Source organism: Plectropomus leopardus, chromosome 16 (genome assembly GCF_008729295.1).
Source record: "Plectropomus leopardus isolate mb chromosome 16, YSFRI_Pleo_2.0, whole genome shotgun sequence".
NCBI lineage: Eukaryota > Metazoa > Chordata > Actinopteri > Perciformes > Serranidae > Plectropomus > Plectropomus leopardus.
In genome coordinates, this window is record NC_056478.1 from 8370020 (window position 1) to 8397386 (window position 27367).

The 27367-nt window shown below is 39.9% G+C and overlaps 2 protein-coding genes across 2 annotated transcripts; one reads left to right on the forward strand and one right to left on the reverse strand.

Annotated features, from left to right (window-relative positions):
• The first annotated feature begins 654 nt into the window (after positions 1-654).
• faxca (failed axon connections homolog, metaxin like GST domain containing a) lies at positions 655-10137 on the forward strand. The gene is made up of 6 exons (XM_042503778.1): positions 655-1111; positions 5108-5243; positions 6356-6552; positions 6771-6988; positions 8232-8348; positions 8834-10137. The coding sequence occupies exons 1-6, from the start codon at positions 852-854 to the stop codon at positions 9130-9132; spliced, it is 1227 nt and encodes a 408-aa protein (XP_042359712.1). The 5' UTR covers positions 655-851; the 3' UTR covers positions 9133-10137.
• A 10419-nt stretch (positions 10138-20556) lies between these two features.
• pou3f2a (POU class 3 homeobox 2a) lies at positions 20557-21945 on the reverse strand. Its single transcript, XM_042503965.1, has one exon. It carries the CDS (start codon positions 21943-21945, stop codon positions 20557-20559), a length of 1389 nt encoding a protein of 462 aa, XP_042359899.1.
• Positions 21946-27367: the final 5422 nt, after the last annotated feature.

Below are 27367 nucleotides of genomic sequence, written 5' to 3' on the forward strand. Positions count from 1 at the left end.
GTTATGCTGAACAGATTGTGAAGCCCACTTGGGGAAAATCTGTGATATTGGGCCGCATGAATAAATTAAATGCGACTAGAGATAACTCATAGACTGTATATAATAATTATTACTTACAGTCTATGAGATACACTGGTAGGCCTTATTCTCAGACAGTTTAAATGCAGTCTTAAATGTAGTCTTTCTGCACTGTGAAAAGGGAAAACCTAGATATTTAAAAAGCTTTCGATGAAAGACGTTGCTTCTTCATGCAACATACTGTAGATTTGGGGTATAAAATTCAATCAAGCTTCTTTATTTTAGGGGATTAATGAAGGCATGTCATTTTTTACCCTTAGGATAAGTGATTCATACTTAAAATTAAAACAAGAAAGAGTTAAGTGTTTGTGTTTTTGTACAGGTGAAATGGTTGACGATGATGTCCGCTAGACAAATTTCAGAATTATTTATGACACCAAAGTGAAATCTAATGTTATCTAATCTGTCAGTGAATCAATCTGAAGCGTACAGGTTTGGTGTTTGTAACATTTTTGCTTTCACTCTGGTGTTTTTCATCACTAAAATTTTGCAGAGCATAATCAACTTTTAGTTTGAAAGGCCGAGCCGGACGCGCTGTTGTTTACTTGTCTGACTTGACGGTGAGAGGAGGGCGGCTACAGCCAGCGAGCTCCGGCGGGCTGCGGAGGATGTCGACCCCGCTGCGGGGACACGCTCCGGGCGGGATGCTCGTGTCAAGTCGGCCGCTCCTCGCGCAGTCGCCCCGCACCTGCAGCCCCGTGCACCCATGAAGCCCCCGCTGATGAAGCCCCGAGCTGCCAGAGTGAGGCGGAAAGTGGCCGGAGACAGAGAGCATGTACTGGCGCGTCGGGTTTGCCTGGACGCGGTCGTGTGTGGTTGATCTTGGCCAGAACCAGAGCTTCTCCTCCGGCCTGCTGGGCTCCGATGAGCAGCTCTCGTTTTATGGGTACATCATCGCGTACCCACTGCAGGACTACGGCGGGATCATGTCAGCTTTGGGCTCGGACTCGTGGTGGCGGAAGACGCTGTATTTGACCGGAGGGGCTCTGCTGGCTGCCGCTGCTTATCTGCTGCACGAACTGCTGGCCATCAGGTACCAAACAACACTGTCAGAGCCGAGGAGACTGTAGAGAAGCTGCAGAGCTCATCACTTTCACACTCAGGCCTCTGTGAGCCACATCGATCAGAAAACCGCTCATTCTGCTCACATTTTCACTCCAGAGCTCTGCTGTATTTTCTCTGGGGTTTGATATTACTTAATCTCGTCAGGCTGGGCGGGGTGAGAGCGGAGGAGTCAGGGGAGAATAAGGAGTCGTGAGTGGGTGGATTGTGATGTAACTGAACCCTCCACCACCACCACCACCACCACACAAACACACATTATCCCCATCTTTATTAGCTTATTATGGTGAATTCATGCACGAGTGACCTCCTGCAAGGGTCATGCTTCATATTTCAGGCTTGATCATTCAAAACAATCACTATAATAATGATAATAAACAAATTATGGCTAATTTCTGTTGTTTGTTGGGCCTAATTTAAACAACTCTCCTGTCATGTGGATTGACATCATAGACTTTGACATCAGGTCACTTTCATTTATCTCAAGGACAAGGCGACATGATGTATAGGTTCCTCTTGTGTTTGCTTCATTGTGATCCCCCTCTGCTCCACACACACGCTCCGGTGTTTGGTTTCAGTCTAAAGCACTGCAGTTAGATGGAAAAAAATCCCTCTGTTGTAAACAGTCTTACATTGAAGCCCCAGCTGCTTAAAAAGAAATTGTAATATGATAGATTAATATATTTGTAGGGTTTTTTTTTTTAAATTATTATTGATTATGCACTGGCAGGAATGAGGGTTTGAGTCTATTGATCTGAAAACAACATCTAGGGTTACCTGCAGTCAAGGCCCACTGCAGCTGACAAATCACAGGCCCACAGCAAAACTACAACAAAGAATGCCCCAAATAAAAGTCTTTCATGATCATGTTTAGCCTTATTAGGGACTGTGCTTTATTTATCGAAGTAGAGGGAGGTGCTCTCTCTCTCTCTCTTCCTCTCTCTCTCTATATATATACATATAGATAAATAGATGGATAGATAGAGATGTATAGATATAGTAGGCTAGTGTGCTAAAGTCTTAGGCAACCTTAAACTTTACGTTATTTTAGCAAGGTTATAATAATCATACATTTTTATTTCTCAGAAGTGTCTTTACTAAAATACAACCAGAGCTAAGTAAATATGTATACAGTAGTAAAAATGAAAATATTTCAGAAAAAAAGAACAACTTCAACTGGCTAAAGTTACAATGTATTTAGTGTTTCCACTTATCATGTCTTGAACTGTCTTGGGCAGAATATATGAGATGTACTGTACTTATCTTGTGGTGTATTTACACCAAGTTCAAGACGTGTCCAAAGCTCAAGCTCAATATTGATAGTTTAATCTCCCTTTTGTTAGGTTTATGCGATTCCATGTTTGACACCAGATATCCAAATATTGACTTCAGTCTGAAGAAGCCATTTTTTGTGGTGTTTTAATACATTGTTCATGTTCTCTTTACTCTTTGTTTATATCTTAATAAAGACACTGATAAATAAATACATACATATCCTCATGACAACGTGATATATAAATATATAGCCTACATACACATCCGGTAAAATTAGGACTTAAGCCAAACGAAAAACCATAAGCCCCTCTCGTGCTTAAAAACATATTTGAAATGCTTTCCTCGTTTTGCACCACCTCATTCCCTCTCAAACATAGTGAACAGTCCCTTAGGCTACAGTAAATATATTTTAAGCACACATTAGAGGGAGTACTGAGCTTTAGTGTAGTTAATCACAGCCGTGCTGATATTCAGTACACCACTAAATGTGACATTATTTTTATAAAAAAGCTCCACAAGCGCCATTTACTTGTTCACAAACAACAGATTATTATTTTGTTTGTTTATTTAACGATTTATTTCGCTCCGCCAACACAAATAGTTCTGCAACTGGACTGTCGCCAATCAACACATTGACATTTAAACACACTAGCTAGCTACTTCGTGTAAGCTAGGTCGACACGTTACCACAGGTCAGCTACTTTATATCATGTACATTTAACTGTATTTTTCCATTTGTTGTGCGAGCAGAGAATTAAAACTCTGTTGACAGTCTCTTTGGTGACATAAGTTTGATTCCGATGAGTTAAAAGCTTTATAAAAGAGCGCGTTACCGTTTCAACACTGGCTAATGTCATACGAGCATACCTGGAGATTTACAGTGAGGTATCCAAGCTTCTTTCCTTCTCTTCATCCTTTTTTGTTGACCATTTATGATTTAACTTGAATGTTATTTGCGAAAAAATGTTCCTCTTTGCGGTGAAAAGTTCGCTACGACGACTCTTAATGTAGGTTAACATAGGGCTCAGCACACCTGTGAAGCGGAGTGATACATGCTCAGTTAGAAGTCCTAGTGCTGTTGTCATGGCATCAGCGTAGTCGGAACTAATTTGTAATCCACGGCAGTGATACTCAATTAACGGCCCGCGGACCAAATGAGGTCCCAGATAGGTGGCCCCCCAAACAATTTCTTCCAATTCACAATACAAATAAAGTTATATATATATATACATATTGTGCCAGAATAAAATAGAGCTTGTTAACAACAAAAAGTGCCAGTGGAGGATCCTTTGCACCCTCTGACAGAGGTCCTAAGCCTCTAATGTCCTAAAATCTTATTTCTCATCCGATCCTAATTTGCCAAAACTGGATTGCAATAACGTGTAAAAAAAACAAAAACAAAACACAGCCATTAAATTATGTGCTCTTGCATGCATGACAATGGTGAAAACAAAGTATTTTTGACTCTTGTTTTCAACTTTGAAAAAAAAAAACCCAAAAAACATACATATATAAGTCTGTGGTTATTTGTGTCACTTCAGGGGAGGCTCAAGGAAAAATATTTGTAGCTTTGGGGAGGGTTGAGAAAGAGAGAAGAAACTAAATCAAGTCTGCTGATTAAAAAAAAGTACAGTCCCTAAGGCTTGTGTTTGCATTTCAGCTCTTCACACAGCTCCCTGTAATTCTGCGTTATTGTGCCCATGTAAATTTGTTGCTATTTCCTGGCCTGCTCTTGTCACTGAAGTAGCTTCCAACAGTCTCCATGTGAATGCAATATAACCTTTCATTATTCTTCGTTCTGACACTGCAGTTTTTTCCTTTGGCTGGGATAAATGGCCCGGGGCTGACGATCACTCAGGGCCGGATAAAGGACCTTGGTTACAGATCATTTCGTTTATTAATCATACGATAGCCTTCGCCACATACTTAGGCTAGCTCAGCATAAAGACTGTAAACAGGAGAGACTGCTCGCCTGGCTCCGTCCCAAGGTGACAAAACCTGGACTCTCTACGTCACTGAGAGGTTGCCAAGAAACCAGTGGAGTCTCCAGGAAGTGACACAAGGACACTATAAATATCTTTTTAGTTTCCTCAGTCTGAAACATAAATAACCCTCTAAAATGTCTTATTTTTACCCCTGAGGTTTAAAATGTCTTATTTTTACCCCTGAGGTTTATGTATGCAGATATACTGTGTTAATTAGTGATCTTTACAGCTGCTGGTAGATTCATTTTGCCATCAGCAGACAGAGCCAGGCGACCTGTTTCCCGTTTCCAGTCTTAATGCTAACCCAAGCTAACCAGCTGCTGGCTTTAGCCTTATATTTAGCTTTTATTTAGCAGAATCTTGATTCATATTTGATTAGCGCTGCCTAGTTTGACACCACAGTTCATGAGCAGTGACTGACAAGACTGACAGCTGCTTTAAAGACTCCTCGGCGCTGATAGATTGTGTTTGTTTACATGCAGTGAGGCAATTAGAGGCAATACTAAAGTATGCAAAGGAAATAGATTTTCTGAGGATTATCTGCCTCATGTACTACTGTGTGAATATAGTGTTGGCAACTGCGGCTTTAATGTGTCTGTGAAAAGGATTACGTTCCCACAGTGTGATCAGTACAAACAAAAGTTTGGTTTTTTTTAAGCCTCTCCCTCTGAGTGATCTGCAGCTCTGTCCTTCTGTCCTCCACACAGAAAGGAGCAAGAGCTGGACTCTAAAGATGCCATCATACTCCACCAGTTCTCCAGGCCCAAAACTGGCGTCCCGTCCCTGTCCCCTTTCTGCCTTAAACTGGAGACCTACCTCCGTATGGTTGATCTGCCCTACAAGGTACAGCTGTGCTCATGTGTCTGCACCACATCTGTTTGACCGAGGCTGGATTACAGCAACAGGGTTTATCTTTTAAACCTGATTATTATTATTATTATTATTATTATTATTATTATTATTATTATTATCATTATCATTATCATTATCATTATATTATTATTATTATTATTATTATTATTATTATTATTATTATAATAAACCTCATTCCTATAGCACTTTTCTAAACCAGAGTTACAAAGTGCTTCATAATACAAAACCATAAAAAATAACAAAACAAGGTAAAACATCATTCAAATAAAATGCAATTAAAATGTAATACACAAACATCTGGATGTCTACATATATAAATCATGGTTTAAGGTAAAATTCTGTTGCACTAAACTTAAAACTTAGTTTCAAGAGATTCAATTTTAACCTCTCTTTAAATCTCTGCCTAGTATTTACTCTAAACCCAGATTAGATTTATTTCTATTGCACCAAAAATTTAGACTCAAATTTAAAGTGTGATCAAGGGTTAACTTTAAACCTTCAGTTAAAGGAGGTTTAACTTTTTGAGATGGATTGAGCAATAATCTAGGTGCTGATAGCATGTTGATTATCTATATTTATATAAATATATATATATATATATATATATATATATATATATATATATATACATAATCTTAATTCAATATGAAAATACTATGTCCCTGTTAATTAAACTCTGTTTAAACACATAAACCTGGCTTTATTAAACCAAGATCAATTTTAAATCTGGATTTACTCATTTTAAACCTAGTTTTACTAAACTCTGATTAGAGTTAATCTCAGACTAAATTAATCCTTGCTGTTGCAACCCAATTAATTGTGAGAACTTTTTAATCCATATTTCTTCTTAAATTGTATAATGACTTCAGCTTTGATTAATTATTGTTCATTTCGGAGTCTCTGCTGCTGCTGTCACTCAGCTTTCCTGCAAAGGATAATTAAAATTTTACTTAAATGTTTTGTCCTGATCCAAATCCAATTTAATTCAGCTAGTACCAATCATCAACCACTCTCTCCATTCCTTCAACATCTTTTCCTTCACTGGGGTTTTCTCTCTCTCCTGATCCTCTTTTCTCTCACAGAACTACTTTGATGGGAAGCTCTCACCTCAAGGAAAGATGCCGTGGATTGAATACAACCAGGAGCAGGTGTGTGGCACCGAATTCATCATCGACTTCCTGGAGGAGAGGCTGGGCGCGAGCCTCAACAAGGGCTTGACGCCGCAGGAGAAGGCCGTGTCTCGTGCCATAACCAAAATGGTGGAGGAGCATTTCTACTGGTGAGGAACCAGTGACGTCCAAACTGCAGATTTGTTGTCCTAAATCAATACAGTTCATTGATAAGGGGCAGAAGTGGGAATTATAAATCATAAAAATGTATTTGCCAAATTGATACATAACTTTTTTGAAATTATGTTCTAGTAGCAGTAGTAGAATATTCACCCTGAGATGTGTGTGTGTGTGTGTGTGTGTGTGTGTTTGTGTGTTTGTGTTGCAGGACCATAGCTTACTGTCAGTGGGTGGACAACCTGGAGGAGACGCAGAAGATGCTGGCAGTGAGCGGGCCGCTGAGTGACCTGCTCAAGTGGATCCTGAGTCACCTGACCGGCGGGATCGTCAAGAGGGAGATGTACGGGCACGGGATCGGACGTTTCTCCGAGGATGAGGTTTACGCCCTGATGGAGAAGGACATGCGCACCCTGGCCACGCTACTCGGTGAGACATCTGGAAAAAATAATGTTGTTCATCATTTGGAAGATTACGATCTATGTTTATTATCTGTGGGGTGCTTTGCAGAAAGAATATAAATTGCAAGTAATAATTTACGCCCCAGTGATCTTTTGTATATCAAATGTCTTGAGCAATTTAGTTTGATTTCTTTTGAAAACATGGGGGAAAAGGCAATGAGCAACCTTCTTGCAATGCCCCACAAATTGCAAGAAATTAGTTCAAGATGAAAAGAAAATACCCTGAAAATCAGTTCAATAAAAGAGACAAAAAAGTAGAGAATAATGTTCAGAAAACTATATAAACATTATATTTGCACAATATGAAATATGTAACAGAAAAAAATTATACAGATAAAAAATCTTTTTTTTTTTTCTTTTTTTGCTTATTTTTAGGTAATTTTCTTTTTACTTTTTTACTTTAAACTAGTTTCTTGGTGATTTTAAGCTGCTCACTGCCTTCTACCCATGTTTTTGAAAGAAATCAAACCACCAGTTTGCTCAGGTTTCAAGGGATTCATTTGGCTATGTGACAGCCTTTAGCACAGTATAATTCGTTTTTCTTCAGCATTTATGAGTATAATGTGTATCGAAAGAGCTTTCACTGTTTAATTGTGAGACTTTGTCACAATTTGTGTGCCCTGGAAGCAGATCCACAGCTTTAATGGCAAAGTAAAACCAATAGAATCGCTTCTGATGTGTGTCCAGAGAACTATAACCAGCGACATCTTGTTTGTACTAATCAAATAAAAGCATAATACTGACCTCCGGTGGTGAAAAGTTAGCACTGCAGTCTGGAGTCAATGCATGACCTCTGGCAGTTTGTGGTTGGAGATGAAAAAGGCAGATCTGAGAGTGTGCTGTTGTATTAACAGTGCTCTCAGAGGTTAAAGTTTTATAACCCTTAATGCATCAAATGATCGCTGATGCCTTTTACCGTGTGGCCTGAAGTATTTTTTTTCCTCTCAGTTTCCTCTCATGTACATTTAGTGTACAAATGTATAAATGGTCAGAGCCAAGCCAGCTGTTTCCCTGGGTTTCCAGTATTTATGCTGAGATAAGCTAAACAGCATCTGGGTTTATATTTACTCTTCAGACATGAGAACGCTCTCATATAAAATCTGAAGCCAAGAAGCTTATTTTTCAAAAAGGTAGAACTAATATGTCTTGAAGAAAGACAGAACGTCTACACACAGATTGTATTTATTTGATTTTTTTTTGTGCTGTCTCAGGTGATAAGAAGTATCTTATGGGCTCTAAGCTTTCAACAGTCGACGCTGCAGTGTTCAGTCATCTGGCCCCTGCAATGTGGACGCTACCAGGAACACGACCAGAGCAGCTGATAAAAGGTGAGTTCAGCGTTTTGCTCATATTGTAAAGGAACATACTGTATTTCCTCTCATATCTTTAGTAAGTAAGTCTTTAGCTGGACGTGGTAGACCAACAGCTCCTGTGTTCAGCGAGGTAAAATTACTGTTTTTGTCAGTGGAGTCTGGCTTTGGAGAGATTGTAGATAAATTTCACCTTTAGTTCAGTTCCCTGGTGGAAAGGGCTGTCTGTTTGAGAAGAGACTGTAAACAAATGTTTTGATATAGTTTTGCTGTTATACACAGACCCCTATGACTTTCTTTGGAACTCAATGTAACACGAGGTGAACAGGCCTAACTGATATACAAATGGTCATTTGAGGGGTGAAATATTACTTTCAATTATTAATAAATGATCAAAATCACTTCCAACTGACTAATCAAGCATTTGTTGAGGTTTAATCATCAATAAGATTGCATGATTTCTTCAGAGCACCTTACACACTCAGCTGTCTGTCCTCCTCCAGGTGAGCTCATTAACCTGGCCATGTACTGTGAGCGCATACGCCGGCGATTCTGGCCCGAGTGGTTCGTGGACCTGGAGGACTTCTGCTACAGCGACACCACAGAGGGCAGCGATGCGCCCTCCAAACTGCCCGACCTGGGCCTCTTCTCCGGCACGGACACTTTCCAGGACAACACACACACGCACACTTCCCACCCTCACACACCAAAGGACCCTCTGTCGCCCGACAGCGACCCAACCGGCCACTCGCTGTACGACTCGGACATGGACACAGAGTGCTCTGAAATCGACAAGTGTTGACGAAACGTAAAGATGTAGTACACGCCACACATTTGCTCACCACAGGGGGGAGCTGTGTCCCGCCTGCACACATGCGTCCCCTACCTCTCTGAACAGAACATAACGGTGAATTGTTGTTGGTGTCTCCTGCGACAGTGGAGACGTTGAGGAGGTCTTGCTTGCATATTGTAGTGGAGGAACGACTGCAGTAGAAGGAGAGGGAGTAAAAAAAGGGAAACAGATGGAGATAAACCGAATGAGAGAAGTTTCAGTGGGGAGAAAGAGAAAACTGAGGCAGGACAAGATTAAAAACGCCAGGAGTAAATGACGCCACTGCTGAGAAACTCCTCCATGTGGTCGACCTTATCTGCAGTCACCACCTGACGTCATAATCGTGGCGAATACGTGAGTCTTGACCCCCGTTATCCCTCGTAGCAACTCGCACCGCCTGGCCTCGTGTGTGTGAACCCTAAACGCCTTGTATTGATAGGACATCGTAGGGAACATGTACAGGGATTCATGCGAATGAATACAACTCAGTGTAAATATATAAATGGATAAGATTTAATAGATTATATATGAGTATAAATAGTATAGATAGCCTGCAAATATAGAGTCATCCCCTCTGTCATATGGTGTAAATACTGTAGGTGTATTTCAGTATTGGACATGAATCGTCTCGTGATAGTTTCCATGAATAAACGCCCGCTTTGCTGGTCCAGGATCAGCATGAGGACCTCCCGTTTCTGTCTCCATGGCAGGGATATTACAGTGATGCCTGCTGCCCAAATTTAAATAGTGCAGTAAAAGTTAATGGAGGATAATGGGTAGTAAACCGCAATCTGCCACAAGCACTCATTGTCATTAAGACAATTATTTTGACAAAAAATGTCATTTTCTTCCACATTATAAACATAATGTGACAACATGCATTGTCAGGTGCCTGTATTGTTTAGATTAGAGGTGCGCCGATACCATTTTTCAATCGATACCGATTTCTAAAACTTGAGCAACGGCTGATACAGATAACCGATCTGATACCACCGCATTAAAAAAATAAAAATAAATTGCGTGCTGTTAATCCAGTATGGATGTGAAATGATGGCTGTCATCATTATGGCAGGGCTCAGGTTAGACCCCTTGAAAAACATTCAGAGAGCGAATGTCATAGACGTTGCCAAATTTCTGACATTTTGCTAACGGCTAACGTTGCAGTGTTTAACGTAAATCAGTTTTTCCTTGGAGCTCTACAACAGTAGTTCCCAGGGCTGCACAGCACAACTGGCTGCTATTTTAGAGCACCAAAAAATAATTTATCTGGGTTTTAATTATTTGTATTTTTTTTATTTAACCTGAAGAAAACCTCTAGAGATTAAAAATCTTTTTTTTCAAGACAGACAACATAGAACAAAAATAGAAAATCTAAATATTCAACTCCAAAACAAGCAATGTAAAATACGAAAAGCACACAAAATGAAATTACTACAAAGTAAAACAACTAAAAAAGTGTGTTAAAACCAAAAAAAAAAAAAAGAGCTAAACTTCACAGAGGTATTTAGATGATGACGCACATAATTTTTGCAACAGTGCTTTGAGACAGCAAAGAGAAACCAAAAAGTGCACCCTTAATAGTTTATCTGGTTGTGAAACTACTGTAAAGTTTATTAATAAATTACGTGGTATCAGGTCGGTGCATAGACTTGCATACTCGTCAATACCCGATTCAGCATTTTAGACGGTATTGAAGTTACCGGTATCGGAACAGCTCTAGTTTGGATTATCATCAAAGACTGTAGCTTTAGGTCAAATAGACATGTATGCATTGGAGCATCGAGAGCGAGTCAAACAATCATGTAGAAATAGATTAAATAGATATATCGTCTGAATGAAAGTGCATGGCTGGTACGTGCCAACGAAAATCTCCCTTTACACTTCACATAGATAATTTACATTTCTTTAGCTGGCTTTCTTTTTTTTTTAGCTTTGTTTGTTTGTTGGTGCCTCTGGCAGAATCAGCCACACAAAGATGTAGCCATCCTGCAAAATTACCTTTTTTTTGGGCGTTTGTGACACTCTGTGATTTAAAGTATTGATTTGCTCGGTGAAAATGGTGTTAAGCAATAACAGAGCAGATGCAGGTAACTGTTATGCCAGGCTGCGTGGTGTTTTTGGAGTGTGTGACGATTCGGTGCAGGTCAGCCGGCCGATGTTATGTGTGTTTGTCACTCAGCAAATGCACATACAAACATACTGCGTGTTAAGGCAAACAATATGGATGCAGGCAAGCGGTGCACAGGATGTGAGCTTCAGTCCATGAGTCACCCTCTGTGTGTGAGTGATGGCACCTCTTTCCTCTCTTACACACACACACACACTCACGAACAGTCGTGATTTCAATGTTGCTCAGACTGGTGTTAGACGTTACTCTGCAGGCATTTGAATGAACTGAAATTTTTGCAAAATGTTGCCACTTTAAATGCTAGTATGACCAGACCTCAGTGTAGATAAAACACTATTTGCATTGGCATATTTATGTATAAAGAAAGTGCAGCATGTAAAAAGCCAAAAATATGTATGTGGTAATTCAGAAAAGTGTCTCAATCACATTGTTTGTCCACTAGAGGGCACTGACAAGTCAGCACATAATTCTTTTATAACCAAAATAAATCCTGACCAGAACTGTTTTGCTGCACAAAATTTTATAACGAGTTAAAAATATGTAGCATTAAAGTGAAGCAGTTTATAGACCACAATGGTGATAATGACCATGACATGATGGTTTTGGAAAAAAAATTCTAAAGATGATTTCATAACATGCGGCTCCTTCGCTTTAAAGGGGCAGTTCACCCCAAGACGAAAAAAAAAAAAATTCTCTTACCTGAACTAATATATATCAGCCTAAAATGTTTTGGTGTAAGTTACGAGTGTTGGAGATATCAGCAGTAAAGATGTCTACCTTCTCTCCAGTATGATGGAACAACATGGCACTCAGCTTGTGGTGCTCAAAGCACCAAAAAAGTCTTTGTGAAAAATTTAACAGCACTGTCTCTTTGCAGAAATCATGACCCGGTTACTCAAGATAATCCACAGACCTTGTTGTGAGCAGTTTCATGTAGGAACTATTTTCTTTCTACCAAACTACACCCGAAAACTGCATCACAATACACAAGAAAGCGTGCACCTACTCATGAATAAGAGGTTGGTACTCTAACAGTGCAGGATGCAAACATTAACGGCGTCCTCTCTGGATGAGCTGTAACCGTAGTCTGTATAAAATAATGACTGCAGCCACCGTTACATAATCCTTTGCTTTGTGAACTGCCATTATAAAGCTTTAAGTTTGGCATTTTGGCCATTGCCATCCTAGATTTTTTTTTTAAAAAAACAATATTTGGACTCTTAAAACCACTAAAACAAAATGTACTTTGTGGAAAAACTGAACATCCGACTCCTTCAAGGGTCCTTTAGAACAACTAAATGCTTAACAATTTTAGGTTTTTAAGTGACCAAAACTGCTCTGAAGTGAGTTAACATTTGCCTGGTGAGCTGGCAGTAAGTATACCCTTCCTTCTGCACTGTGTTATGGTTGTCAGGTGTAGTTCAGTCAAAAGAAAATAGTTCCTACATGAAACTTCTCACAGGAAGGTCTGTCGATTATCTTGAGTAACCGCATCATGATTTCTGAAAAGAGACATTGCTGTTGAGTTTTTCAGATGTATTTTTTGGCACTTTGAGTACCACAAGCTGAGTGTTGGTTAGCAGTTTAGTTCCATTAAATTGGAGAGAAGACAGACTCCTCCACGACTGAGATCTCCAACATTCAGCAACTCACAACAAAATAATTTAGATTGATAAATAGCACTACAGGTGAGAGGAAAAATATGGTTTTTTGATCATGTGGTCCACTGTCCCTTTACTGCATTTTGGATTCTCTGTTTAACAAAAGCATCATTAAGTTGGGCTTCAAATCGAAGCCTTTAGTGAGGAGACACAAAGCCTTTATGTGCAGATTAATTTCAAAACAATAATGCCGTCTAAAACTGAAAAAAATGATTCTGTGTCTTAAAACCTGTCGCCTGCATGTTCTTGCCTTCTCTCAACCTTAGTCAGAAATGGAAACTGACTGTTTACTTTATATCAGTGCCAGCATATGACCTATGTTTTTATATGTCATATTAATTTATTATTTATTTAATATTTATATTTATTGATTTTGATGGTGGCTGTGCTTGAATTTAAGAAACAATGTTAATTGTTTTGCACTTTTTTTCTTCTGTTTACACATTTTTCTTCTGTGGCTGCGAGTCAATCAAGTGTATTGATCTGTGTGTTTGTGCAATACTGTAGATTCTCTGACTTCAGCTGAACCAACTGCATATTTCACGTCTCCAGTCACTGCCGTAGTTGCATGTGTCCATGTTTTTGAGATGTCATGTGCTAAATGTTATAATCACAGCATAAATATCATTGTGTTCAAATGTTACAGTCCCTCATGTGCTGCAAGTAATACTGTCATAAAAAAACATCAGGAGGTTTTACTCTGCAGAGCTTCAGTTGAAGCCATAAAAAACTAAATATTGAGGTAAAAACCCAAACTGAGTGTTTGAGCTCAGATCAGCATGGTGAGGTCAGCCGTCCTGCTGATCAGCTGCTGATCAGCTGATGATCAGCGTCCCTCTGTTTACTCACCCGTCACAGGAAAACTGTCCTTCCAGATCAGTCTGTGGACAACTTCATTTGTCTCAGTGTTCCTCAGCAGTTAGAGGTCAGAGGTCGGGGTTCAGCCCTGCAGTGTGTGTCGCTCTCCACCGAGATTTCTGCTTGTAGACTTTAGAAGCCATATTGTCTTTGTGGTGTTGTTTGTGCTGAAACACTTGTGGAATCTCATCAAACTGTAAATAAGAGAGTCGGGGGGAAAAAAACATCAAATTAATAAAGAAATCGCTCTGTACTCATTGAAAAAGATTCTTATGAATGTATCATATCTAGAGAAAAAAAAGCTGTCTGACAATGGGCTACTTATAATATTTCATTAAATATAGCTGTGGTATTTTCCTCTTGTATTGTTTCAGTTTTTGTGTTGCATGAAAACCCACATCGACTCACACATCACATCTAATGATGTTACACATACTAGCACACTAAGTTGTTATTAAAATAAATCAATTGACTTTTGTTGCAAATAGGACACAAACAGCTAGCTTCTGGATGAAAGTCCAGAGTTTGTTTGGCCAACCACTCAATGCAGACTTCCTCGCTCTTTCAGTTTTTGCTGCCGGTGTTACAAACTGCTGCCGTCTGGGGCGTTTCTTACTGCTGCAAAAGGTGTCTGTGCATCAGTGTCTGACAATGACATCCACTGACAAAGCGGCGGTATTTAATGAGTTCGGTTGTTGCTTGCTGCGTCAACAACCAAGTGCATATCATACTGCTGCAAAAGGTGCCTGTGTGTCAGTCTCTGACACCAAGATCCCTGTCCAAACACCCCTTAATCTTCAATGAACTCCAATAAGCTTGAGAAGACTTGTTCTCAGTAAATGTTTTATTCCTTTCAATCAATGTATTCCTTCAAATTAAAGCTGCATATTTGTCCTTTAAAGACAAACTCCAGACTTTCACCTGCATGCCTGCTGTTTGTTTCCCATGTGAAACCAAAGGTCAAATGAGTTATTTTAATGACGTAGCGTGCTCATACAGTATGTGCAGCATTCTACTGTAGGGTCATATGTCACATGACATTACATCACATTAGTGACAACCGTACCTATCTTAAGCCAAACCATGATGTTTTTCTTAACCAAACTATGGACTTTTGTTGCCTAAATTTAAAGATGTAAACCTAAAAACAAAGTGTTTGTATGTTGCATTTGAAAAAGACTGTATGCATGTAACAAACTCCACATTTTCTCAGAAAACTTGAGTGTATTTTAAAAAGACATTATAAATGTAATGATTATTGACACAGAGACCCTGAATATTCAAAATTAAGGCAGGAAGACACCTAACGTGTCATATAGGTCCACTGATAAAGCAGCAGTATTTGATGAGTTGGGATGAGAGTGCGTTGTATTGACATTTTCTTTTTGTACTGGCCAAATCTGGCTGCCCCTAAGAAAATCTTGGGGCACCGCTGTCTGCTCAGTATCAGCACTTAGAGGTGGGTATGCTCTGGCATATATCTGTCTCATAATCCCTCTCCCTCTGTGCCTGCTACCATATGACAATACAAAGCCCACCCAACAATGCAGAAGAATTAGCTCTCTGCCCTTTTCTTTGTGCTCGAGCTGGAGCTCTGGAGAAACGGAGAGAGAAAAAAAGGAGGGCAGAGAAAGAGAAAGTCGTGGGAGCACCGCTGTGGAGTCTGTGCGTGGGTGAGGGCGAGAAAAGGGCATGAAAAGGGAGAGAGACAAACAGACGAATGATATTTGATGACTTTGGCTGGTTGCATTTCTGTGGCCATTGTGCCGGATCCCTGGGAGATCTCAGACAGAGGAGACAATTCAGAGCTGACAATGACACCCGAGTATAAACCATCTCTGGTGAGTCAGAGATGGCGTACAGTGTCAGAGGTAGCAGCTGTGTGTGTGTGTGTGTGTGTGTGTGTGTGTGTGTGTGCGCGCGCGCGCATGTTTGTGCGTGTGTGCGAGGCTGGCTGTCTAACACGTGGCTGTGTGCATGATGTGTGAGGTGGGACGTGGTGCGCAGGGAGGAGTGAATGTGCCTTTGTATGTGTGTGTGTGTGTGTGTGTGTGTGTGTGTGCGCGCGCGCGCATGTTTGTGCGTGTGTGCGAGGCTGGCTGTCTAACACGTGGCTGTGTGCATGATGTGTGAGGTGGGACGTGGTGCGCAGGGAGGAGTGAATGTGCCTTTGTATGTGTGTGTGTGTGTGTGTGTGTGTGTGTGTGTGAGAGAGAGAGAGTGTGTGTAAATATGAATAATGCAGAGGATGCCTGTACGAGCGTGAGGGCCGGGAGGAGGGCAGATGGTCGCCTGCTGATAGGACAGAATCCAGGCAACAGGGTCCTCCAGAGAGCTGGGTTTAGACCTGGTTTACCCCCCCCCCCCCCCCCCCCCCCACCCCCCCCCCCCCCCCACACAAAAATATTCCTTCTTTTTTTTCTTTTTTTTTTTTGCCCTGAAATTGCACATCTTCAATCAGATTTCAAAATAAAAGCCTGTATAATACATGTACAGTTGTGGTTGTTTTAAATAAGGAAACTGAAGTACGTCGCTTGTTTCTAGTTGTTTAGAAATGAGGAAATAAATTGAAAACAGAGATGCAAATTTTTCATTAACTCTGATGTTACTGTTTGATCTCATCCCCAGTTATTCTTAAATTAGTTTATTATTTTCATTATTATTATAACTTTGTGCGGATTGTTAGGCTCACTGAACCAAATGTGTTTTTTTGTGATGTGATGCTGGGCTAGATGAATAAAATTGTTGCTGTTTTTGTTTGTCTGTTTTTCATTTCATGTTAATATGTCCCTGTACTTGTCTTCACTTGTTATGTCATCACATTATTAAACAATTTTATTTTATTTATTTTTTTTAAAGGACTTGTCTTTACCTAGACATTATAAGTAGGGCTGAATATCACTACTGATTTCCCTAATCGATTTGATTCCAATTCACAAGGTCCATATTCAATTAGATTTGACTCAGTTCTATTTAGGATTTATATCATTTTACTTGAATATGAAAGATATTCTTAAAGAATTAATGCTGTAAATTGTACAAGGAATCATTTTTTTAAAAAATCCAATAGATTCAGAATAGGATTATAACTGAATATTTTAAACATAACTTCATGTTTTTAGAGCAGAAGCAGCAATGTTTACAACATCAAAATCATATAAGAGTCATTGGTCACAAGCAGGGCCATAGCTGAGTGGCCCACAACCCTCCAAAAAATATTTTAATTAGTTGGATCTTCCATTTAGCCGTTCATTTATATTCTCTGCCAATTTTATTTACATGGATCAGCTATTTTCAAGAAACTTCTCCAAAAGTCATTAAATACCATGACCCTCCCAAGAGCTACAAATATTTTTCCCTTCAGCCTCCCTGAGTGGCTGGAGGAAAATTCATGACCCTCCCTCCACCATAAATAACCATATTTCACAGTTTCTGGCTGTGATAAATGGTGTGAATTTGGAGATGATTAAAGAAAGCATGCCCTTAAAACCCGCTTGCAGGTTTTTGGGGTTCTGAAGTTTTTAAAATAAATACAAAATACAACAAATTGAAGTTGAATGTCCTTCCATAAAGTCAAATAAAAACAGAACTACCTTTCCTGTGTTTGAAAAATGATTTGAAGTGCCTTCCCTGTTTTGCACCACCTGCTTTCCCGTCGTAAATAACAAACAGTCCCGAAATGCTTGTAAACTCAACACACCTGATTAAATTCTAAATAGGTTTGTTTCTCTAAATTTATGCTTCCTTTAATTTGTACCAGATTACATAATTATATACAGTAAACTTCTGTGAAACGATTAGAAAATTACAGATATGTTAAAAAAAAAGTGTTTTTCTCCCAAAAAATACAATTTAAATGCCTCAGAGTTTCATAGCCCTCACACTGCCAAGAATTCAGTTTTGGTGGAGAAAATTAGAGCTGTGATGGAAAAATACTGGAATCAGCCCAAAAGGTGTTTACGTTTGGCCCAGAGTCCTAAATGATATCATGGCCCTGGTTGTGTGTTATCATTTCTAAAAGAGCATTGTCATATACAAAAATATCAACAATCACTGATGATGAAGCAAACATCTCAATCTAACCAAACCCTGCTTCTAATAGCCACTAGGTGGCATCAGCAGACTGTTTCTCTGTGAAACACCAATCAGCCCAAGCATGTTATAAATATTAAGGCATGAAGTGAAACAAAGATGTGTTTAAAAATATGATACCCCACTATTTTTGTTCAAATTAAATTAAAAATCTTACTTCATAAAAACATTAGGAAATGTTTGAAAACAACAGAGAGGTTCAATGTTGCTATTTTAAATTTACACTGCAGCTCCTCAACTCTCTAATTTACTTTTCTTTTTTTTTTTTTTTTAAATGTTTTTACACAATATTTCGGTGTTGTGTGTTATTTAACATTTATAAAATTATTAAAATGTTTTGAGAAAATGGAAATATACATAGCACATGTTAATAATTATTTCAGTATGTAACATGGAGGCAGCAGGCCAGATTTTACATAATACACTAATAAATCTTGTTTATAATGCATCAGCTGCTGTCCTACACCTGTAATCAGGCCTATAATATGTTATTGTGTGGAGCTTATTTTACAGGCAGGCCTGCCGTTTGCCTGCGTGCAAACAAACAGAAAAGCTTTTGATATTCTGATTTACGTCTCGTTATAATTGTCAATTAATTTCCATATTTATCCTGATGAAAATATTAATTAACACTACAGTGTGTTTCAATTTCAGCCCATTGACCGACTGTCTGAGCATCTTCACGCAAATCTCTCCTCACAACAGTATCAGAGCACATCAGCGGCTGTAAACACTTTACCGAAACAGCTGAAGGACAATTTTAAGCAGCCGAGACGGACTGATAAAAGCAATAATTATAATGCAAGGCCGCGTGCAAGAAAACAATAATGAATACATAATTATAATAAAGCTAGTCGTCAGAGATGCGACGTTTTTTTTAATAAACGTGCAAAGACTGGATTTTTTTCATAGAAAACAAATACGATTTAATGACAAAAAGCATATAGAAATTGTGCAATCGTTGATTTCTTTTTCCTCTTCGTTTGATCACAGATTTCAGGTCTATGCTATTTTGTTTTGGTTTTGATTTTTTTTTCCACCTCAGAAACTCAAATTAAGCTGAAGGATTACATGTGATGTGATTACAGAAATACAGGGCCTTCAAATAAAGGGCCAATTGTTATTTATATACGCTTAAATAACGAAAAACAAAAAACGTAAAATAACAATATTGCTATGTTTCATTTTTCAATAATTGGCGATGAAATAATTAAAAAGGAAAGGGGCATCCCGTATATAGGCCTAATACATTCAGAAAGTTTTCAAAATGCAAAATGGAAATTGTCTAAAAATTCACATTTCGGGTTATTAAAATATTACATTTTCTCTGCTGTCATCTACATCCTTCAGCTGGATTTGAGTTTCTTAATTTCTATATTTTCTTTAGATTTCAGTCAGAGAATTCATCCCCAACTCACTCCCCTCAAAAACCTCCCACTATCAGATCAGGTTGTTAATCACAGGATTTAAGTGGCACAAGAACACGTGTCTGTGTTTGTGCTTTGGCACAGACTGACAGAAAAACTCAGCAACAAACAAACAAACGAAGCCATACAAATAAAAAAAGGTTGAGATACATCCCACAAATAGTCTCCTCAGTGGATGAATGAATCATACAGTAGTAGAGCCACTGCGGCCAGAGCTGGTACCAGGATATCATATTCAGTTTTTCTTTTTTTTCTTTTTAAATCTTCATAGTAAAAGGAAGGCAAAAAGGGGCTGGATTGCTTTGAGTGATCCAGCCGGACAGTCTCGGTCTTTTCTCATCACAGCATTTTGGAAAAAGTACAGAAATAACAAACAGCAAAAACACACTGTAAACAGGCGCACAGAGATGTCTGCACAGAAAGGAAAGCAGTAAAGTGAACCAGTCTCTATCCTATTATTATTATTGTTCACAGCATTATTATTATTATTATTATTATTATTATGTGAACATAAAAATATAGCAAGGGAGAACATTTTAAATTTAAATAAATTATGGCTGCAGCTGACAATTAATACATCACATTAAATGTATTACCAGAATTCTATAATAATAATAATAATAATAATAATAATAATAATAATAATAATAATAATAATAATAATAGTAAAAGCAGTTGGCTGGTATTGGCTTGTATTTTGAACATTGTACAGCAGGTGTCTGCCATTTCAGCCCTCTCTTTGCCATAAGCTGCGAAGAACCCCTGTTGCTTTTGTTATGATGGAAAGATGGCGTTTATTTACCCACACTGACTGCGACTTCTCATCGAGCCCCGAGCTTGTTTTTATATGTTTCCCCCCTCGCGGACACCTCGTGCCCACATCGCACTCTGCCTTTCTTTAATGACACATTACATAACGACACATTGCGCCTCGGTAGAAGCTATAGAAAAGCATTTGTCGCTGTTTTTTTTCTTTTTTTTTCTTTTTTTTTTTGGTTAGCACACACCATCCCGATATGCCTGGCAGGAGACCTCCATACAGCTCTCTGCTATGCGTATTTTTAGTGCTTGAGTGCCACTGTATATCCCCACTGTGTGTGTCCGTGGGTCCAACATTTAACCTGGCTGAGGTCCAGTTCCGAGCGGTCCAGCACAGATAATCAAACAAATAAGGAGGCATTATTCCTCCTTTAGGGGTCCATGTTCTGCTCAGAGTAACGCACAGGGGTCACTGCACTGGAGTTTGTCCTCCGTGATGAGGAGGGGTGTCCCCGTACATGTCCTCTCCTCCTGGTATCTGTCCCCCAGCGGGTGTCATCCTCTTCTCCTTCTGCCGCCTGTTACAAAACCAAACCCGCACCACCTCCTTCTCCAGCTGCAGGCTGTCCGCCAGGGAGTTGATCTCCGCTGCTCCCGGTTTTGGACATTTGAGAAAATGGCTCTCCAGAGCCCCTTTGACGCCCACCTCGATGGAGGTCCTCTTTTTCCTTTTCCTTCCCTGTGCCGCGATTTTATCCAGGCTCGTGGGGCTCCCCGAGGTGGAGTCCGCCTCCTCCAGCCACTTGTTCAACAAGGGCTTGAGTTTGCACATGTTTTTGAAGCTGAGTTGAAGCGCCTCGAACCTGCAAATGGTGGTCTGAGAAAAGACGTTTCCATACAGCGTCCCGAGAGCGAGTCCCACGTCCGCCTGGGTGAAGCCCAGCTTGATGCGCCGCTGCTTGAACTGCTTGGCAAACTGCTCCAACTCGTCGGAGGTCGGCGTGTCCTCGTCTGAGTGGTCCGGATGGCCCCCGTGCTGGTGATGGTGTGAGAGAGACTGCTGGTGGGCCCCGGGGCCGCCTCCGTGCTCACTAAGGTGCGGGCTATGGCTGTGGTGGTCCTCGTCCCGCAGGGGGTGGTGGTGCATCCCCCCTTGTTCTCCCCCCGGCATCAGACCGAAGCCGGACTGGGAATACACCAGGCTCTGGCCCTCAGATGTCGCCATACCGGGGATGTGCGTGGTGGCTGTGCTGGTTCGCCATGCTCTGGCGTCGTGATGCGCCTGCTGGTGCGCGAGGTGAGGGTGTCGCTGTTGCTGCTGTTGCTGCTGCTGCTGCAGACTGCTGGAGTTCTGCAGCTCCTCTCGGTCACTGTCGTGAAGCACGGGCTTCACGTCCTGCTCTCCGAGGGGACTAGATGGCCAGGGCGCCCCGCTGTCACCGTGAGACAGCGCTGTTATCCACTGGTGCGCGTGGCTGAGCGGATGTCCACCGCCCGGTAACGTGCTGTAGTCGTTCTGGAGCAAGGTGTGCGCGTCCCTGTACGCTGCCGCCTGCTGCATGCTCCCGGACTCCGAGTGCGGCGGCGGCGCGCTGCTGGGGGTGGTGAGGACGCTGTAGTGGTTCGATGTTGCGGTCGCCATAACTATCGGAGCCAGAGTGATAGCCGGAGTTAAAAGGAGGCTGCCTTTGACAGTAACTCTTTTGCGCCACGGGGCAGCTAGGCGTCTCTCTCCAGCATCTCCCGGGCGCTGTGCCAAGGGGACGCAGAGGCGCGCACCTGTGGTCCGCCTCGCTCCGCTCTTTATTGGCCAAGAACGGTTGACAGATGTGGTTACCCCTGACAGCACCCCGCTCATTGGTCACGGGAGATTGTACAGAAACCCCAATCACTCTGCCCAACAATACTAGCAGTTCTGCAGCATGCATGAAGTGGAGGGAGAAATCAGGCTGCCGAGTGTAAACAGAAAAGCTCGACAAAAAGAAATTATTAGCATTGATCTGGGTCAGTGGGTCACGTTTATTGCTTTCGTGCGTCAAAACGGTGCGTAAAAGTTGCACAGAATTTGCACATAGTGACCACATTTATGCGCGCGTGAATAAAACTTTATGTCCAAATGCTCCAAATCTTAATTTAATCCAGTTTTCACCCACTTTAAGTTGAATAATTGGGATATTTTTGCGCCGTGAGACTGTGAGCAGTGATCAGGAGGAGAAACTTCCAGCTGCCTCTCTGCCCTTAGGACGCTGTCCAGGGAGAGGGGCCGCGTGCTTCCAGGGCCTCTGCCCCGTTGCCATGGCGAACGCGGTGAATGGAACAACAACGCCCACGTCACAGCTGCAATTCGCTCCTTCTTTTCGTTCCGTTCCAAAGGGCTCATTGGGGCCGCGCGCTCGGCCGTCGGGACAAATAATGGGGGGCGAGCGGAGAGGGCAGCTCGGGGCCAAAGAGAGGAGGCTGCAAGAAAGGATCCGTCAGCCCGCTCTGCGCCCACCGTGCCCCCTTCCACCTGCTTGTTGGGTAAACTTTGAGATGGATGCACACACAGTGGCACGCGAGGCGAGGCTTCCCAAACCTCCTACCAAAACAGACACAGGCCTTGATTTGCAGTGTTTTGGAGGGGGGGGAAACTACCCTCTAATGCACCAAAAGAAAGATGGAAGAGCTCCACATCCACAACATCTGCCTAATTCTGCAGTATAAACTAAAACCCAAAGTAATTTCTAGGTTTCCTTAAGTATTTCCATTTCACTCTACTTTATATTCTGCATTTCACAGCCAAATATTATAGCTTCTTTTTATTCCACTAAATTTATTTGACAGCTTTAGTCTCCACTTTGCAGATTAAGCTTTTATATACACTGTAAAATCTGACAAGCTGATCTTACTTAAAATAATTTTGGAAACCTATTGCCTTGAAAAAGTAAATGTATCGACAAATCTTAATTTAAGTTTATTTAATATCTGTGTGTTAAGTTTACTTAAAAGTTAGCTGAATCTACTTGATTTTAGGAAGTTGTTGCAACTTAAAATGTCAAGTATGAGTAGTTTACTTTATGCTCCTACTATACTGCATTTCACAGCCAACACTGTTTTTATTGCACTATATTTATTTGACAGCTATAGTCACTGGTTACTTTACAGGTTAAGCTTTTAAATACACTGTAAAATCTGAAAAGTTGATCTTACTTATAATAATCTTGGAAACTCATTGCCTTGGAAAAGGAAAGTAAATGTAACTACAAATCTTAGTTTAAGTTGACTTTATATCTCTTTGGCTTTCTCAGACCTTGTGTGAGAGATGACAGTTTTGTGGTTTTATTGCCTTTTTTTGTAAACATTTTTTTTGTCCCATTTAATGTCCTGTTGTATGATAGTTATGCTATTTAATATATATATATATATATATATATATATATATATATATATATATATATATATATATATATATATTGATGTGCAGCGCTTTGGTCGGTTCTGTTGACTTTCTAGGTGTTAACACCTTCAGTAAAATGAGTTAGTTGGCCTTAACTTGATCATGACAAAGAGAATTTTGCCAATGATGAAGTTACGAGATCTCTGAGTTCTGTTTTGTTAACATGATTAAGAAAATACAAAAATGACTGACTAGTTTGCAGCCAACAGTATTACAGATATATAGCACAGTAAACTTGGTTTAATGAAGTTCCTAAAACTTGAAAAGATTAATTTAATTAAACTTGTCATTTTTAGTTTGCAACAATTTCACACATTCAGTAAATATAACTACATTTTCAGTACTTAACAATTAGATAGTACAGTATAGTATTATACTATACATTTTGTTATATTATATTATATATATATTATTATATTTTTTTAAGTAAAATTGACTTGACAGATTTTACAGTGCACTTCATAAACATCTGCCTAATTCAGCAATGTAAACTAAATCCCAAAAGTAATTTATAGGTGTACGCTTTCCTTAAGTATTCCCGTTTTGCTCTGCTTGATGTTCCTACTAAACTGCATATCACAGCCAAATATTATACTTTTTATTCGACTACATTTATTTGACAGCTATAGTCACCTCGTGTTAACCTGTTACATAAAAACAAATGCTGAACTTATGAGAATTGATATATTGTTTGCCCAACTACCCAACATATAAAAAGAGGCAACAATTAACTTCACCAAAACCAGCTGCAACACTAAAATACTGTAATGATTTTTGCCTATCGGGCACATGTCCAGGGGCCCAAAGTGGCAGGAGTAGCAAATAGCAAAATGTCAAATCTCAACTTAGCATTTAATAATGAAATGAAATGAGCAGGAGTTGCAAAGACGCACAACTAAAAAAAAATAGGCAAAGAGACACAAAACGACTATAAGGAGACAAAAAATGACCACAAAACGACACAAAACGACCAAAGCTGGTGCAAAGTTGCCTCAAGGGACACAAAATGACCTCAAAGAAAAACAAAATTATCTCAAAGAGACACAAAATGACCTCAAAGAAACACACAATTATGTCAAAGAGACACAAACGGCTACAAAATGACACACAACAACCACAAGGGCACAAAAATAACTGCAAATAGACACAAAACCACTACAAAGTCTGTGTGTCTATATAGGAGAGGTGATGGGGCCTTTGCACAGCTACGCCCAGGGGCCCATTGCCTCATAATCCAGCCATGGATCCACCACTGCTCAGACAAAATCATTCTGTATAATTAGGATCTTATTTTAAATACTCTGTGGTTAAACTACTTTTATCTAGTACTCAGTATCATTGCAACACAGGACCATAAAACTGTTGTGATTATGCAGTTTTGTCTCTCGGCTCTGTTTGGTTAAAAAAAAATAACAGTTGAGCTGGTTAGTGCAAATTCATCAAAGCCTTGATTTTGCACTATCTGCTGCTCCTATCTTTACATGAATGCAACAATACTGAAATTAAACTAATCCCCATTCTGCTGAGCCCCCCTGAAACTCTTTCAGACCCCTGGGGGGGTCCCTGGACCTACTTTGGCAACTACTGGTATTTAGGAGATGTGATTTTATTGGCTCAAAGTGGGACACCGACTGTAAATCATAACAGCTATTAAGAGGTTAAAGAAACCGCTAAGGACAAAAAAAAGCAAGTTTCACCTTCAAACAGAGGTGCAGTGCAACATCAGGGGCAGCGGTGAAAATATGTGCATTTTGTTACGAATTTAAAATCATAGCTTTACACAATACACACAGACAATAAATTTCACCTTATACTGTTGATTAAAGACCATAGTACGTTAAAATCTTAAATTGAAAGAGATAGGTTAATTGATAAAATACTTTGAATGTAATCAAGCTGAGGATGCGCAGACATAAAGTGACGCACATTAAATTATAGGGATCGAAAGAACACTGGATTATGATTAGGGTGTAATTCTGAGAATTACCAAATGTGTCGCCAGGGGCTCTGGCAAGCCGTGTGTTGAGAGAGGCAAAACATATTACCCTAATAGACTAATATGCAAACTACTGGCTGCCCAATTACAGGACTTAATAACGCATAAACGATGCGAGTCCTGTTCTTACAAGACGAAGAGGTCGCTGTTAATTCAGTCAAAGGGCTGGCTATGCTTTCAACACATGCAGCGGTTCCACACACATACTGTCTGCGTTTCCGCGTCCCTCGTTCTGTATTCAAGACTGAGAGTTAATGATGAAGAATCTGAGCGTTAAATTAACAGTAATTATATGGCCCCAGTGCTGTAAAGATTCAATTTCTTCGCAAGTCTAATGGGCCTAAGTGTCCCTGTGCGCAGGCACAACTCTCTATGAGATATTTATGATTGAAACGCGCACAGACGGAACAAAAACAAACACACACTCACACGCGGTATACACCTGTAAAATAAAGTGATCTGGGATTTTTTACATGTCAATTTTAAAGGGGAACAACACCTAAATGTGCAACATAATTATCACCTTTAACACCATTAACACCATTTAGCACTCTATTTTCTAAGACCCCTCTAATCCTGGTTTGTCTTCGTTTTATGAGTGTCTTTGTAAATTAGTGTAAAGGCTACGTTATCACTGAGTCAGTATTGTTGCTTCTTGTACTGAATGTGTTGTGACGGTCATGTTCATGTATTTAACATCAACCTGCCATGGGACTTACGATGGAAATTAGTCTCTGGGATCTGCAACTCAGACTCATGGGGCTCATTTAAAAATAAATTCAAACCCACCTTTTCAAAAAACCTACAATACCAGTCTCCCACTGCCTCCCCAAATCTGAACCGCCATACCCTCTACATCTTGTTTTTGTATTCTATGCTTGTATTTATTCTTCTGTTTCATGTAAGTGTCTTTCAGTAATTTGTATTCTTTACTTTGAATTTATAATTTTTTTCTTTTTGCATTTCATGTAAAGCTTGTTTGAGTACTTAGAGAAGCGCTGTGTAAGTCCTATCTTACTTTTATTATTAATCTTACATATTTACATATAAATGCTCCTTAATATGCCCTGTCCCATATCTTAAATGAATTGAAATAATTAATTTGAATATGTCATTTCCATGACCGAAGAAAGTTCAATTATTATTTGTAAACATGAGCTTTCAAAAACCAGAGAGGTGAGTCTCAAACTTGTGATGTGATAATCAATGTTACCAGTGATGACATCACAAATTTGAGTTTTAGCACTCAATATTTTTAGACTGTCTTGGACCATATAGGAATAACATGTAATATTGAAAATGGGCGCAGTTCCCCTTTAAGAGTGATTTCTTTCTGGTGTAGGAGCGCAGCATTATAGAGAACCCCAGTAATGAGTCCTAAAACCCAGAAATTAATTGGCATTTCAGTACCTCTGGTTCCCTCTTCTCAAAGTTAATGGGTTTTTTGAATGGGTTTTTGGTTAGAAGCCTGAAATAATGTCTGTGGTGAAGCTGAAGAGTCTTTCACAATTTCTTCTACGACATAAAATATGCCATTAAATACCCTGCTTGCAAACTTTGAAGCTTTTATGCATCTTTAAAAAAAAGCGATTGCTAATAGGTGGTTAAATGAGACTACAGAACATCATCATGCCAAAGCGCACCAAACCACGCTAAACACGGCTTTACTGCCCCGTAGCCTAACATTAGCTTTATACTCCTGGTGATTTGGGTTTCAAAAATCCTGAAAGTGGTGTTCATGTGTGGAGATTATCTTGGTGAGCAAAACAGTATCAGAAACATTTTGTCCACCACAGAGCTTATTTTCTACAATGAACCAAAATGAAATGGAAAATCGGGGTGGCGTTA